This window comes from Oncorhynchus gorbuscha, unplaced genomic scaffold (assembly GCF_021184085.1).
Source record: "Oncorhynchus gorbuscha isolate QuinsamMale2020 ecotype Even-year unplaced genomic scaffold, OgorEven_v1.0 Un_scaffold_4288, whole genome shotgun sequence".
NCBI lineage: Eukaryota > Metazoa > Chordata > Actinopteri > Salmoniformes > Salmonidae > Oncorhynchus > Oncorhynchus gorbuscha.
Genome location: NW_025745274.1, coordinates 13,403 through 25,098, shown reverse-complemented (window position 1 = coordinate 25,098; position 11,696 = coordinate 13,403). Strand labels below are relative to the sequence as shown.

The following is an 11,696-nucleotide window of genomic DNA, read 5'->3' as shown; positions in this document are numbered from 1 at the left end:
CACCATGATATCATTCTGCCAGGGTATATATAAACCACCATGATATCATTCTGCCAGGGTTAATACAAACCACCATTATATCATTATGCCAGGGTTAATACAAACCACCATGATATCATTCTGCCAGGGTTATTACAAACCACCATTATATCATTCTGCCAGGGTTATTACAAACCACCATTATATCATTATGCCAGGGTTATTACAAACCACCATTATATCATTCTGCCAGGGTTAATACAAACCACCATTATATCATTCTGCCAGGGTATATACAAACCACCATTATATCATTATGCCAGGGTTAATACAAACCACCATGATATCATTCTGCCTGCCAGGGTTAATACAAACCACCATGATACTATTCTGCCAGGTAAGCCTACTCTGCAGTTTATATTTTAATTGGGAAGGTTTTATGGGAAAGCCTTTAGAATTGACTGTTTTGGCATCGCCAACTGGCTACAGGAAGTGGTCGACAAAGTCATTCCCATGCCGTTAACTTCAGAAGGTTGCAAGAAATACCAATGACTGTTGCGTTCTTTACATAATTCTAAGGAACTGAACAAAGTAACTGTTCCCAAATGCTCAGTGTGACCAACCGCCAACAGGCTTGTAAAATATTCACATTTTCAATATTTAGCAGACTTGTAGTAGTGAGAGCATACATTTTCTTACCATTCCCCCGTGGGAATCGAACCCACAACCCAGGCGTTGCAAGCACCATGCTCTACCAACTGAGCCAATGACTAAATCTATCTGCGGGTGTTCCTTTCAGGCCCTGATCATGTGATTAAGATAAGTAGGCTATCACAGGACAATCATTTAGTGTGCAAGTAGTTGTATATTTCATTTTCATTGTGGCCTGATTATCTACACTGCAGTCTGAATGTGAAATACTCTTCTTTAAAAAAATCCTGAATGATAATATTTGATTCCCTGAATGACAATATTTGATTCCCCATCTACCTGTCTTCTCTGTAGTATAACTTCGTGGGCAGAATCCTGGGGCCTCGTGGACTCACCGCCAAGCAGCTGGAAGCGGAGACTGGATGTAAAATCATGGTGCGAGGCAAGAGCTCCATGAGGGACAGAAAGAAGGTGAGCTCATTGGTTTATTTCACTCAATTTTTCACAACAAAAAAAGCCTCTGATTTAAGACCCACTTCTAATTGCCTCGTATTAAAAAGCCTATTTAGATTTCTTACTCCGCGTGGAGAAGTAAACATTTTACTATAGCCCCACCAGCTATCAGTGTAATATACAAACATAAAATGTAAGACAGCCATGACTCTGTTCTGGAAAGCTAAGTGGGAAGTGACCTCTGAAGTGACAGTGGTAGGCCTGTGCCATGGGCTCTTTTCTGGGCCGCGGTGATGTGTTGATTTCTGAAAGGCCACCGACGTCACAGTGGTGGCAGTCAAAGATGGCCGCCTGCATCTTCTCAGGATCCCTGGATGTACGGCGGCAACCCAACTAGAGGAAGGGTCAAACAGAACATTGGACTGATCATTGGTCGCATATAGTGGTTACCTGTATTATGTAGTTCTGATCTGTCCACTGTGGAATCTGTCACTTTTCCTCTAGAGATATTTCAGAGATGACATTTTTACAGCAAATGCCAGCCATTTCTACAACGCCTTTCAAAACATATGCAGGTACTTTGACAATGCGACAACACATTATTTTAAAGCCAGACATGCTCATTTAGTTAGACTTTTTAGTCATTTAGAAGAAGCTCTTTACAGAAAGACACACAGGAGCAATTCGGGTTAGGTGCCTTGCTCCAGGGCAGATAAACCCATTCTTCCACCTAGTCATATTAGGGATGCAAACCAGCGACCTTTTGGTTACTGGCCCAACGTTCTTAACCGCTAGGCTACCTGCGGTTCGGTTCCTCTCCCCCCTCAGTGTAGTTAATTTGTCAGGCAGCAGATATCCATTCCGGTGTATTTGCACAAGTAAGGTGGGAGAAATGTACGTTATCCCCTCCATGAGGGACCCCGCCTGGACAGAGGCTGCAGCAGAAAGCATCAACGGCAGAATGTCCAAGGATTCCCACCGGAGCCTCGATCTGCATTCTTGACTTAATGTTTTGTATTTCTCTTCATCTCCTTTGGAGTTTGTTCATTATCACAGCACTGGTCAGTTTTCTTTTTTGCTTGTTCCATCTTTTAGAATTAGATTAAGTGGGCGTTAGGTTTCATACACCTCATTTAGAAGCATGGCTCGCCCCGAAGACTGCTCCTCTCGGCTCATTTATTTTATCTCTGATTACTTTTATAATCTTAAGGCTTGATGACCCAGGGTATCTTATTTTCCTTCATTTGTCTCTCCGTGGCCCTGAGACCTGTCCAACGCTCGCTGCAATTATAGGCCTATAAACGGACCAGCAGTTTTAACTGCTTCTAATAAATACGAGTCTGAAAAATACGATGCTTTTAAGAGCATGTCATATAAAAAGGGGAATAACAAAAGATAAAAATATAGATTGTGCCACCTCGTAAGTTACAGAGGCAAAATGTACGGGCTCAACCAGGACTGAGAATGGGGTAGGTATGGGAGGCGGTGGGGGCATTACTGCAGATAAGAATGGGTTCTCAATCAACTTACCTGGTAAAATAAGTGTAAAATGGACAAATATGAATAAATGAAACATCCACCTCTCATTGTCACCCCCCAGCACTGAAGCCAACAGTAGAGAGTTCCTACCACATAACCAGGAACCTCTGTCTCTCTTCCTCACCTCGGTCAGTCAGTCTGTCTCAGTTTCCCTCCCTGAACCTCCTTGTGTTCTCCCAGACTTCCCTGGAAGAGAGGAGGAGTAGCAGGGGGGATAATGCAGTCTTTTTATTCAGGAGCCACTGTTTTTCAGCTCTCAATAATTCAGTTTGCAGCTCCTCCAGGGGCTTGCCCAGCCCGCCGGTGGCTGGAGCAGTGGAGTAAGGGGGGTAGAGGAAGAGGGGAGGCATGTGATAAATGGACTCCACAGTATGGAGAACGTAGACCGGGCGGGGGGATTTGACGTGAGACAAATGGAGGTAGAGTCGTGGCTGCAGGTGTCGTCGCTGGGCTGTTGGTGGCAGGTGGTCTCTGTGGCTTATTCATGGACCTCTGGTTCTGGTGGATGCCTGTGTCACAGGTCTGTGTGTAACCTTGAATGAGAGGTGTCTTATGGAATACATAGACTCTGGCTATACACAGCATCTATTTAAAGGTGTTCAAACAACTATTAAGTAAAAGATCACTAAAATGCAGTCAAGTCAATTTGAAGTGTGGCCCAACTAGACAAACAAATTCTGAGGCTGAACATGTTGACCTCGGGTGGTGTTCGAAAGAAGACCGATTTTAGGTAATTGCTCACTTGATTGCGTTGCCTTTTAAAAAAAAGGTACAGGCTAAGCTTAACGTCCATTCTCAATAACAAGGCACCTCTTATTGTGTGAACAGTCAAGTCATCTTATGTCACCACTCTGTTCCCCTCCACGTCACCATCGTTGATGTGGCAAGTGCAGATGGAATAGGAACAGACAGGGGGGACAAACACAGGATAATAACCTGTCCCTGGGATGATGCTTTGTCCTCTGATCAAATGAGGCCTAAATCAGGGAGGGACTCCTCAGGAAATACACACTGGAGACCATGTGTTCACACGACTACGATCACAGCACAACTCCTAAAGAACTGCTCCTTTCAAGGTGGCTATAAAAACGGCAGCTCTTTCTGTGTAAATAATAAAAACAAAACAAAAATGGATTTCAGGGCTTAGTTTGTAGTTTCTTCTAACCAAGTCTTCACTGCAATGGCCTTTCTGTGTGGAGGCAAGTGTTCCATCCAAGGGGGATGAACCGTCAATGCCAAAAACCCAGAACTTCAACTTCTTGCACCAGTTCTGACTCTGGTTCAGCTCTCTAGATTGAATGCTCAAGACATTAACTGTATTTGGCAATTGATAGGTTGAAGTCTGATTGCACATTTGACACAAGCTTTTACATTTGAGTCATTTAGCGGACACTGTTGTCCAGAGCCACTTAGTACATCCATCTCAAGATGGCTAGGTGCGACAACAACATGTCAATACATCTTCCCTCAAAGTAGATATCAGCAAAGTCGGGAACTAGTAAGGGGGAAGGGGGGGAACACTTCAGTGAGAGTGTTTAGTTCACCAAAGGGTGAGGATGAGATTGATTTGGGATGATTTAAGATGCTCTTTGAAAAGGGTTTCAGATGTTTTCGGAAGACGGCCAAGGGACTTTGCGGTCTTAGCTTCAGGCGGAAGCTGGGGTACACCAGTAGTGCAAGTATGTGGTGTAGTCACAGACCCTCTCCATGTCACCTGGTAGGAACAGCCTGCCAGATGGGATGCAATCCAATAGTGTGCAGAGCCTGAGATGCCCAGCCCTGAAAGGGTGGAGAGGAGGATCTGACAGAGCCTGAGATGCCCAGCCCTGAAAGGGTGGAGAGGAGGATCTGACAGAGCCTGAGATGCCCAGCCCTGAAAGGGTGGAGAGGAGGATCTGACCGAGCCTGAGATGCCCAGCCCTGAAAGGGTGGAGAGGAGAATCTGGTGGTTCACGGAGTGTTGGCTTTTTGAGAAGGGGAGCAACTCGGGCCATTTTGAGATCAGAGGTGAGACAGCCAGTGGTCAGGGATGAGTTGACGAGGGAAGAATGGGAGAAGGTCTCCAGAGAGGGTCTGGAAAAGAGGGAAGTGGGTTGAGCGGGCAGGTTTGTTGGGTGGCCGGACCTCAGGAGTCGCAGGATTTCTTCTGGAGAGAGGGGAGAAAGAGGTCAAGGGTAGTTCTGTGTGAGTGGGATCAGTTGACTCCATAGGCTGAGTGGATGTCGTCAACCTTTTCAGTGGTTGACAAAATCGTCCTCATAGATGGAGGTTGTGGAGGATTAAGGAAGGGAATGTGGAAGAGCGTTTCCTAGGGTGAGAGGCAGAAAGGGAGGAGAATGGGGTCGAAGAGGCAGAAATCAGTAGACCGAGGGGAGAAGGATTTATCAGAAGGTACAGATGATTGGCTAGAAGAGAAGAGACTAGTGGGAGAGAGAGAGTGAGCGAAGATTGCGACTGTGCATTGCCATCTGGGTAGGGTGCTAAGTAGCTAGGGTTGGAGGAAATGGGAGACCGAAAAAGAAACAGGAGGGATCAGAGACCTGGAGGGGCGTTGCAGTAGTATGAGAGCAGCCTCTAGTGAAGATGACTGTGAAGTGCTTGGATTGTCTTTCAGCGTTTTAGAGGTGATATGTCTTGATTTAACCAATGCTTTCTCATGCTTTATGAAGCTTGAATAAAATATTTTAGACTAGCATAAAAGTCTACAGATAGTTCCTCTCGTGCTCTTCTTAGAATAGACGGAGGTGGAATCCAGAGACCCTTGGACATGGCAAGAGCATGTGGGACTGTTGGTATATAATGTAATATCCCTTAGAATTTTAGTTCCCCCTTTAGTTCATTCTGACAGGTATTTAAGAGACCTCCCGTAAACGTAGTATAGCTCCTGTGTTCCGGGCATAGCTAGCCTTACTCTACTTTGCCTGTCCTACCCCCTGTTGCCCCCCTGTTGCCCCCAAGTCCCCTTTAGCCTGGTGGCATTTGACTGAAGTGCATCACCCGTGGCTAAGAGGCGCTATTCAGGAACCCTTGGGGACCGGGCGAGCTAGAGGGACAGCTGGCTACAGCAGTCGCTTAGTTGTGAAATGTGCATTCCGACCTCGTGTTGCTATAAATAGTATTTTTTTTGTATCGCCCAGGTTCATCCTAGCATCAGCTGATCACACCAGCTACTCCTGTCGAGGGCTGTGCAACTTTAGTCTTCCAATAAAACAAACCAGAATGAAACTGGACGTGTGGTGTTGTCCGTGTTAAGAGCATAACCTTGGTCTAGGATGTATTGAGCTCAAGCTTAGACGGGAGGTGCAGTGCGCCACACAAGCAAGTCATTGCCTTTATAGATGTTCTCATAACGTTCATATTTTGGCAAACTCCCTTTCTTGGCAGCATGTCTCTCAGCTGGTTTCAGATGTCAGTAAACACAATTTGGTCTCTCTTCAAAGGCCTTCCCAGCCCCCTCCTTCCCAGAATGCCCTGCGGTTGCACCAGGCCCCTGCGTCCCACCACTCCTCCACCCGTTTGTCATGTTGTCACTTTCGCTCATAGGACGCGGTGACCTTGTTCACTGCCAGCCACAGTGGGTAAGTGGTGCTCCGCCCCACTCCAAGCCTTGCCCCTTCTCGAGGCAGGACTGTGAAGCCTCAGCCCCCACGGTACTGGAGATGTCTCTGTTTAGTGTTCGTTCACTCCCCATCTCCTCTCTCTCGTTTCTCTTGTTTCTGTCTCACTCCCCATCTCCTCTCTCTCGTTTCTCTTGTTTCTGTCTCACTCCCCATCTCCTCTCTCTCGTTTCTCTTGTTTCTGTCTCACTCCCCATCTCCTCACTCTCGTTTCTCTTGTTTCTGTCTCACTCCCCATCTCCTCTCTCTCGTTTCTCTTGTTTCTGTCTCACTCCCCATCTCCTCTCTCTCGTTTCTCTTGTTTCTGTCTCACTCCCCATCTCCTCACTCTCGTTTCTCTTGTTTCTGTCTCACTCCCCATCTCCTCTCTCTCGTTTCTCTTGTTTCTGTCTCACTCCCCATCTCCTCTCTCTCGTTTCTCTTGTTTCTGTCTCTCTCCCCATCTCCTCTCTCTCGTTTCTCTTGTTTCTGTCTCACTCCCCATCTCCTCTCTCTCGTTTCTCTTGTTTCTGTCTCACTCCCCATCTCCTCTCTCTCGTTTCTCTTGTTTCTGTCTCACTCCCCATCTCCTCTCTCTCGTTTCTCTTGTTTCTGTCTCACTCCCCATCTCCTCTCTCTCGTTTCTCTTGTTTCTGTCTCACTCCCCATCTCCTCACTCTCGTTTCTCTTGTTTCTGTCTCACTCCCCATCTCCTCACTCTCGTTTCTCTTGTTTCTGTCTCACTCCCCATCTCCTCTCTCTCGTTTCTCTTGTTTCTGTCTCACTCCCCATCTCCTCTCTCTCGTTTCTCTTGTTTCTGTCTCTCTCCCCATCTCCTCTCTCTCGTTTCTCTTGTTTCTGTCTCACTCCCCATCTCCTCTCTCTCGTTTCTCTTGTTTCTGTCTCACTCCCCATCTCCTCTCTCTCGTTTCTCTTGTTTCTGTCTCACTCCCCATCTCCTCTCTCTCGTTTCTCTTGTTTCTGTCTCACTCCCCATCTCCTCTCTCTCGTTTCTCTTGTTTCTGTCTCTCTCTGGTCTCTCCGCCGTAGTCACACACACACACACCTAAAATTGACCGTTAGCCCCTGTTCATCCCTCCACAAACTGTTGACTCACCATTTACTATGCCTCAACAATAGGCCAAATAATTTAGGCTTCTGCCAGTTAAAAGTATGTCCTGCTCCCGCTGTGGAAAAGGTAAACACTAGAGAGGAATATTGAACTTAATTTTCCCTCTCTGTGTTGGTGTGAGACGGGCGGAGTGTGGCAAAGACCAGTATCATGGCAACAGCCGGCTCTCGGCAGAGGAGGCGGGTTACCGGTGGCATGCCACTCCACTCTGGCTTGGCGCGGTGTATCAGTAAACGCTCATAGTCACAAAGGCTTAACCTCTTACCTCCACCCGACACGCAGGCGTCCCATCTAGACATCTGGAAATGCAAATGCGCTATGCTAAATGCTAATAGCACTCGTTAAAACTCAAACGTTCATTAAAACACACATGCAGGGTATTGCATTAAAGCTACACTCGTTGTGAATCCAGCCAACATGTCAGATTTTTAAAATGCTTTTCGGCGAAAGCATGAGAAGCTATTATCTGATAGCATGTAACACCCCTAAAGACACGCAGGGAACATAAACAAAATAATTAGCATAGTCGGCGATACACAAAATGCAGAAATAAAATATAAAACATTAATTACCTTTGACCATCTTCTTTGTTGGCACTCCTAAATGTCTCATAAACATCACTATTGGGTCTTTTTTTTCGATTAAATCGGTCCATATATAGCCTACATATCGATCTATGAAGACTGTGATCAAGGAAAAAAACAGCGTTTTATAACGTAACGTCATTTTTTTTAATTTAAAAAGTTGACGATAAACTTTCACAAAACACTTCGAAATACTTTTGTAATGCAACTTTAGGTAGTAGTAAACGTTAATAATCGATCAAATTGATCACGAGGCGATGTATATTCTATAGCTGTACGTCATGAAATAATGTCCGGGTAAAACTCAACCAAAATATCCGGTCGGAGACCGGAAGAAATGGGCTGTCTCTTGTCCCTTTGACCAAGAAACAAATCCTAGGCAAATGACAAGACTGTTGACATCGTGTGGAAGCTGTAGGTATTGCAACCTCGGCTCCAGGTAATGTGGTTTCTATTCAACAATACATTCAACTGGCGCATTGATATATTTTCCAGTTTTCAGTGATCAGATTTTCCTGCGCTTTTCGATGAAACGCACGTTCTGTTATAGTCACAGCCGTGATTTAACCAGTTTTAGAAACGTCTGAGTGTTTTCTATCCACACATACTAATCATATGCATATACTATATTCCTGGCATGAGCATCAGGGTGCTGAAATGTTGCGCGATTTTTAACAATGTTCGAAAAAGTAGAGGGTAGGATCAACAGGTTAAAGGAAATGGTAAGCTGAGACCTCGCACCCACACAGCTGCTATGCCGTTTTGGCCCAAAGCTTTTTACAGCTCTTTGTGCAGCGCTGTCAGCAAACGTCTCAAGAGGCCAGGTAAATCGAGAGAGCAAGTCAGAATTGAGTGAGTTTATTTATTTTATTTAAGTTCGGTATGAGGAGTTTTTCAAAAACCTGGGTATGAAGACTCATATGAATTGATCTCTTCCATCCATTTCCCCACTCGCTGTCTCGTCAGTCTTATGCTGGGCCCCATTGTGTTCAGATTGAAATGGCCCTCTTAAGCTTCCACGCGACTTGCTCGTCAGTTTGTGAATAAAGCCTGTCTTTCCTTTTCGAGGAGCACCACTCACAATTTAACACCTCGAAGTGCTTCGCCTCCCCCTTTTCAGAGTGAGGTAAATGGCTCTCTCAGGGGCCCATTGTTACCTGGGCACAATTGTCCTGTCACACACCCACCCACCATGTCAATGTGTCGACAGCACTGTAGGTCTCCTCTGAAAAGGTTAGTCAGATTGAAAAGCCTGCAGGCCTCTGATATACATACATATTCTCAGATGTTTAGTTGCTATAGAGATAGCTTTGATGTGGGGCTCTAATAAAGGCAGTATGTCCTTTCAAAGTTGAAGCTACATTTCTAAAGGGTCTTGGCCTGTCACCGTTGCACCCCCATAAACTCTAATCTCTCTCTCTTCTCTCCCTCTCGCTTCTCTTCTTTCACAGGAGGAGCAGAACAGAGGCAAGCCCAACTGGGAACATCTGAACGAGGACCTGCACGTCCTGATCACGGTGGAGGACACACAGAAGCGCGCTGAGATCAAGATGAAAAGAGCCTTAGAGGAGGTCAAGAAGCTCCTGGTGCCCGCGGTGAGTAATACTGCCATGAGGAATAGTCAGTTTGGTGCCCTGCTGTGAGTAATACTGCCATGAGGAATAGTCAGTTTGGTGCCTGCTGTGAAGTAATACTGCCATGAGGAATAGTTAGTTTGGTGCCCACTGTGAGGAATAGTCAGTTTGGTGCCCACTGTGAGTAATACTGCCATGAGGGATAGTCAGTTTGGTGCCTGCTGTGAGTAGTGAGGGATAGTCAGTTTGGTGCCCGCGGTGAGTAGGACTGCCATGAGGGATAGTCAGTTTGGTGCCCGCGTGAGTAGGACTGCCATGAGGGATAGCCAGTTTGGTGCCTGCCGTGAGTAATACTGCCATGAGGGATAGCCAGTTTGAAAGGGGGAATGCAATTCTTTTCTGTATTAGGGGTGTGCCGTGAGTAAAAACCAGTAGCCTGAGGGATATGTCAGTTAACCAGTCCTGACAAACAGAACCAGGGGGATATGATAACCAGTAGCTCTGATATGTCCGTTAACCAGTAGCCTGAAGGATATGTCCGTTAACCACTAGCCTGACGGATACGTCCGTTAACCAGTAGCCTGACGGATACAACCACTAGCCTGACGGATAGCCGTAACCAGTATGTCGGATACGCCGTTAACCAGTAGCCTGAACGGTTAACCAGTATATGTCCGTTAACCAGTATCCTGACGGATATGTCCGTTAACCAGTATCCTGGCGGATATGTCCGTTAACCAGTAGCCTGACGGATACGTCCGTTAACCAGTATGTCCCGTTAACCAGTAGCCTGACGGATACGTCCGTTAACCAGTAGCCTGACGGATACGTCCGTTAACCAGTAGCCTGACGGATACGTCCGTTAACCAGTAGCCTGACGGATACGTCCGTTAACCAGGAGCCTGACGGATACGTCCGTTAACCAGGAGCCTGACGGATACGTCCGTTAACCAGGAGCCTGACGGATACGTCCGTTAACCAGGAGCCTGACGGATACGTCCGTTAACCAGGAGCCTGACGGATACGTCCGTTAACCAGGAGCCTGACGGATACGTCCGTTAACCAGGAGCCTGACGGATATGCCAGCAATATATTTTTGCGTGCAGCTTTTCTGTGTATTTTGCCAACATAGGCATATTAAAACACTTTTGTGTTTTCCGATCATGAGAATCATCCGATCTATCAACTGTCAATTTACAGATATAATAAATATGAGTATGGCCAGGTCTGTTAGTGGGGTAGCTTTAAACATGAACACAAGTAGGCTATCACGATAAGGCCACCTTTCAGTTAGTTCTGTTCTCCTGGATAAAGGACTGGAACAGGATGTGTCACTATTAAAAACAGACAGCAGTATGCACCCTGTGAGAGTGTTCTCTCCATATTTCACTTCCTGACATGATGCCGGAGAAGGCCATCAGGAGCCCGTGCCCGCGGCGAACAGACCGGCCGGACAGCTGTACCTCCGGATCCCCTGTCAGGAAGCGAGTTGGAGTGGGTATCTGACCCGCGGAAACAGGGCCAAGGCTCTGCAGGCCAAGCAGCCCCCTTTTCAGGGGACATCATGGGTCTATCACGTCACCACACAGGGCCCCCCCGGCAACGTTTGGTTACACTCTCTCCCAGGGGCCTGCCGTCACTTGAATCTCTTCAATCCAACGGCTACAGAGAGAATAGACTCAGATCAACTCTTTTCCCCTTTGTTTTGAGATGAATCCTCAACCCTCCAACTCTTCCGCTTTGTTGCTGTTTCTGAGCGAGGGACGATTTCAACCTCTCTCACGGAGTACGACACCAGAGGCTGATGCAGCGATGGCGGCGAGTGACTGTGCTGACTGTGTGGGTGACGCAGCGTGAGTCACTGTCAGCCAGGGTGGGGGAGATGAATAAACATGCATGTACACCCAGCTCATCCCTCACTTCCCCTCTGAAGTCATCAGCTGCAAAGAGCCACGCTTATAGTCAAGCTGAGTGTCCCCAGAAATAGAATTTCCCATAAATATATCTTACATTATGCTCTCATGTGTAAGCTCGCCTTGATGTCAAGTGAGGAGAGTAGTACTGACAGTAGCAGGTTTTCCCTCTACCTTTTACCACAGGAAAGTTTAGTTAATGATCCATTCTAGTAATTCCAAAGTAATTTCCCTATTATACAACCCTCACTGGCTTGGTGGCAGTTCATATCAGC

The 11,696-nt window shown here is 46.5% G+C and overlaps 1 protein-coding gene across 1 annotated transcript; it reads left to right on the top strand.

The window, feature by feature from the left end:
• Positions 1–969: 969 nt before the first annotated feature.
• LOC124018205 (protein quaking-A-like) lies at positions 970–9,592 on the top strand. Its single transcript, XM_046333468.1, has 2 exons — positions 970–1,101; positions 9,386–9,592. The coding sequence occupies exons 1-2, from the start codon at positions 1,063–1,065 to the stop codon at positions 9,575–9,577; spliced, it is 231 nt and encodes a 76-aa protein (XP_046189424.1). The 5' UTR covers positions 970–1,062; the 3' UTR covers positions 9,578–9,592.
• Positions 9,593–11,696: the final 2,104 nt, after the last annotated feature.

What these genes read in the sequence shown, in the direction of transcription:
- LOC124018205 (XM_046333468.1), top strand. Translation starts at nt 1,063, where the DNA reads ATGGTGCGAGGCAAGAGCTCCATGAGGGACAGAAAGAAG. An exon ending in CCATGAGGGACAGAAAGAAG is followed by an intron (nt 1,102 to 9,385) that starts GTGAGCTCATTG and finishes CTTCTTTCACAG; the next exon opens with GAGGAGCAGAACAGAGGCAA.